The sequence below is a fragment of the Bidens hawaiensis genome, unplaced genomic scaffold (assembly GCF_021521415.1).
Source record: "Bidens hawaiensis isolate Kalapana, Puna unplaced genomic scaffold, B.hawaiensis_p1.1 tig00002306_1, whole genome shotgun sequence".
Taxonomy (NCBI): domain Eukaryota; kingdom Viridiplantae; phylum Streptophyta; class Magnoliopsida; order Asterales; family Asteraceae; genus Bidens; species Bidens hawaiensis.
The window spans coordinates 1,098,988-1,102,932 of NW_027491123.1; the positions used below are offsets into that span (position 1 = coordinate 1,098,988).

The 3,945-nt window shown below is 37.5% G+C and overlaps 1 protein-coding gene across 1 annotated transcript; it reads right to left on the bottom strand.

Annotated features, from left to right (window-relative positions):
• Positions 1-303: 303 nt before the first annotated feature.
• Positions 304-3,740, bottom strand: LOC143616384 (receptor-like protein EIX2). Its single transcript, XM_077089228.1, has one exon. It carries the CDS (start codon positions 3,714-3,716, stop codon positions 564-566), a length of 3,153 nt encoding a protein of 1,050 aa, XP_076945343.1. The 5' UTR covers positions 3,717-3,740; the 3' UTR covers positions 304-563.
• Between the last annotated feature and the right edge of the window lie 205 nt (positions 3,741-3,945).

Below are 3,945 nucleotides of genomic sequence, written 5' to 3' on the forward strand. Positions count from 1 at the left end.
AAAAATAGTGAGATTATAAGCGTTCGAGTATTCCACATATATAACTTCGGGATTTTTTTTTTTAAATTGTGCCCCTGACAGAAAAACGTGCCTCGACCAATCGCCCATTTGGCACACCCCAAGAGCCGGGCCTGGGGGCAAATCCATTAAACTATGATTTTTAAACAACCATTACATATAGCTATCTATATAAAAAATTATTGATAGTTATCTATTTCACAAAATTAAATTCAAACACATGCAACACACCATAATTTTAGAATACACTTACAAATATATGAACACAAAAATCATTTTGTGCATCTCTCTATTGTGTTGTGGTGTGAGGCGGGCAAAAGACGGTTTGACGGTTACCTGATTTTGCAAATCGATTACAACAATCCATGGTTATTGCCAATACTTATACATCAACTTTGAGAATATAATAAATTTGTTTTGAAAAGTTTCTTCTAAATATTTATAAGAAAAGGTGCTTGGGCTTTCATTTTAAAATCTTTTACCATCAAACGGACATTTAAATCCTACCCGTAAACAAATAATGTTATAGAAAAGTAAAATCCAGATCAAGACTTACCGGGGAATAGGAGAAAGATGAAATCTTGAAGCTTGAACCAGATTTCTTCTATAAAATTGTAATATGTAATTCTCCATCGTCTACTTAAACACAATGGGGCAAGGATGATCCAGAAACCAACAACCAATCCAACCAGTGTAAGTATCACCAGGATCCAATCCATGTCATGACCTTCATCATGTCTGTCGGTAGTCCCTTCAGTATCACCATTGTTTTGTAAACACGCTGGAAGAGGATCCCCACAAAGTGTGTTCCCTGTGAAACAGGACTTGTTGAATGTTTGAAACTGAGGGCCTGTTGGGATTGTTCCTACAAGATTGTTATAAGATACATTCAACCAATTCAAAGCAGTTAAGTGTGACAGGGTCAAAGGAATATTTCCATTAAGATGGTTCATTGACAGATCTAACGACTCAAGCTTTCCAATTCGATTGAACAAGTTGGGAATTGTTCCTGTTAAATCATTGTGTGAAAGATTCAGGAACCGTAAGCCCAAAAGTCCAACAAGTTCATCAGGAATTGACCCAGAAAACTTGTTACTAGAAAGGTCTAATAAAGTCACTAGATAAAGTATGGTGCTATATGTATAAGTATTTCCTTTTGTCACCAACGATGCGGTAATTATTTCAGTTTGGTACAGAATAATTGGACTTGAGTTCTCAGTTCCAGACATGGCAGAAAAGTTTGTAAAGCATGTCGGTAGGTTCCCAGAAAGATCATTATGAGCAAGATCCAATATTTGAATGGAACTGAGATGACATACTTCATCTGGGATTTTACCTTCAAATTTGTTAGAACGTAAACTTAGAACTCTCAGATGTCTATTAGTTCTCCCTATTGATGACGGTATACTTCCCATCAGCTCATTTTCAGAAAGCTCAATGACTACCAGGCTGGTGGAATTAAGTAACCATGGAGGTAAGTTGCCAGATAGCTTGTTAGCATCCATATCCAGTGATCGCAAGGAAGAAATATTTCCTAGAGATGATGGGATTATACCAGAAAATTGATTTTTCTCTAGGTTCAGAATGACTAGATCACGAAAGTTCATCCAACAATCAGAGATAACACCTGACATGTTATTGCTTGCTAGATTAAGAAATTCTAACCGTGCCGGTTTTTCAATGCCAGAACACAAGAACTGTTCTAGAGATCCAGAGAGATTATTGTTAGAGAGATCCATGAAAATCGTTGTACTCAAATTACCAGGTAAGGTACCATGTAAATAGTTGTTACTTAGATCTAGTATTGCTCTATATGCAAAAGAAGTAATGTCTCCGAACTTTCCTTGAATCTTATTGTGGGATATGTTCAAGTAATCTACACGAGGGAATGTAGTCCAAAACCAACTGGGGATGGTGTCAGATATGTTTGTGTTGGCTACATCTAATTGTGTTAAGTTTGTTTGTGACTGAATCCATGTAGGAAATTGAGGGCCTAAACTGCAAGAATTTATTCTAAAATTGTAGAGTTTGAAAGGCGGAATCCAGTTAACATTTAGCTTAAACACCAACTTGTTATCCCCAATTATCAAAGATATCAGGGCCGTTAGATTGGCAAAGTGGTTTTCCATCAGAGTACCTGTTAACGAGTTATGATGAAGACCTAGATGACTTAACTTACTGAGTTGCCCAATACTTTCAGGAATACTTCCATTCAACTTGTTGTACGAAAGATCCAGATAACCCAACGATGATAAGCCACCGATCGTATCTGGGATCGAACCTGAGAGTTGGTTTTTACTGGTGTCTAACCTCTGCAATAGTGGCAAACTTCCTAAAGAATCCGGGATGGTCCCTGTTAAGTTATTGATGCCAAGATCAATCTGGATTAGATTTTTCAGTTTTCCTAGTCTTTCTGGTATTTGACCAATCAGATAATTATCACGAAAAAATAATAATTCCAGTTTAGATGACTCACACTCACAAATTCTTTCAAGAATCTCCGACACATTACCAGAAAATTTGTTCGACTCCAGATCAAGGGTAATGATGTTGCAAAGATTACTTAATGATTTAGGTATCTCCTCAACAATCCGATTGAAAGATAAGTCAACATGTTCAATAAAAGACAAGTTTTGTAGGTTGCCTAGAATCGATGAAGAAATATCACACCCACTAAGATCAAGAAACCGAAGATTACTTAGGCTAGACAATCCATTCAATAAGGTAGAAGAATTCACAAAAGTGTTCCTTGAAAGAATAAGAGTCCTTAAATAAGACATGCTATGGAAACCACCATGAGTTTCGGGATGAACCCCACTAAAAGTGCAATCAGTCAGATCTAACAAAACCAAATTACGTAGGCTGAAAATCCACCCAGGAAACATACTGTCAAAGGGGTTGTACGAAAGATCTAGGGCAACAAGGGACGCAAAATTGCCTGTTGTTGGATTACTCGGTAACTGATATAACTCACACGAAGACAAATGAAGCTCTAGCAAAGAAGTGAGGTTGCTGATTACCATAAACCAATCTGAAGCTTCTTCGAGGTAGATGCCACCCATATCCAGGTGTTGCAGCCCTTTAAGATTCTTTAGCCATGCTAAACTTTTGGAATGAAGATCGTCATATGGCTTGCCATGAAGATCAAGGACACGCAATGTTGATAGATTTCCGAGTTGGTGAGGAATTTCCCCACTGAATTGCGAGTTTGAGAGGTTAAGATATGTAAGTTTTTGGAAAGAACCTACGAATGCTGGAATCGAGCCATAACCAAAATCGTTGCAGCTCAAGTCGAGGTATCTGAGTTGCAACAGTTTGATCACCGATGGACTTATGGTTCCTCCTAACATTTGTCTTGATGCTTCTACAAGTTCATCTTTATTGTCATAAGGTCCATTACAGCGGCCCTGAATTCCATCGTCAGGTCCACGAAGGTGAATCGCGTGGACATGACCAGTGAAATTGTCGCAGACAACACCGGACCAACTGCAACAGTCTCTACCTATCCAAGAAGATAGACGGTTTGCTTTGTCAGTGAGATTGTTCTTCAGATCAAATAGAGCCAATCTCTCGGTGGGTATACATAATACGGGATCCGAGCTTTGATTACAGAAACATATGCTGAAAAGTGAGGAAACCAAGAGAAACAGTAGGCAAGATGAGGAAAAAGAGAAAGGAAGAAGACTAAGAGTCTTCATTAGTTGCAGTGATGATGATGAATGGAAAGGATGATGAGATATGATGTATGTGGAGAAAAAGTAATGCTGTATAAATTCAATTTTGTCCGTGGACTTGTAGACTTTTAACCAAAAAAAAGGGAAAAAGTACAAATTAAAAAAAAAAAGAACAAATAAAAAGAAACTCAAAAAGTTCCTTGGTCTAACTTTTAGAAAACACAATTACAAAAGAAAAGAAAAAACACGTCTA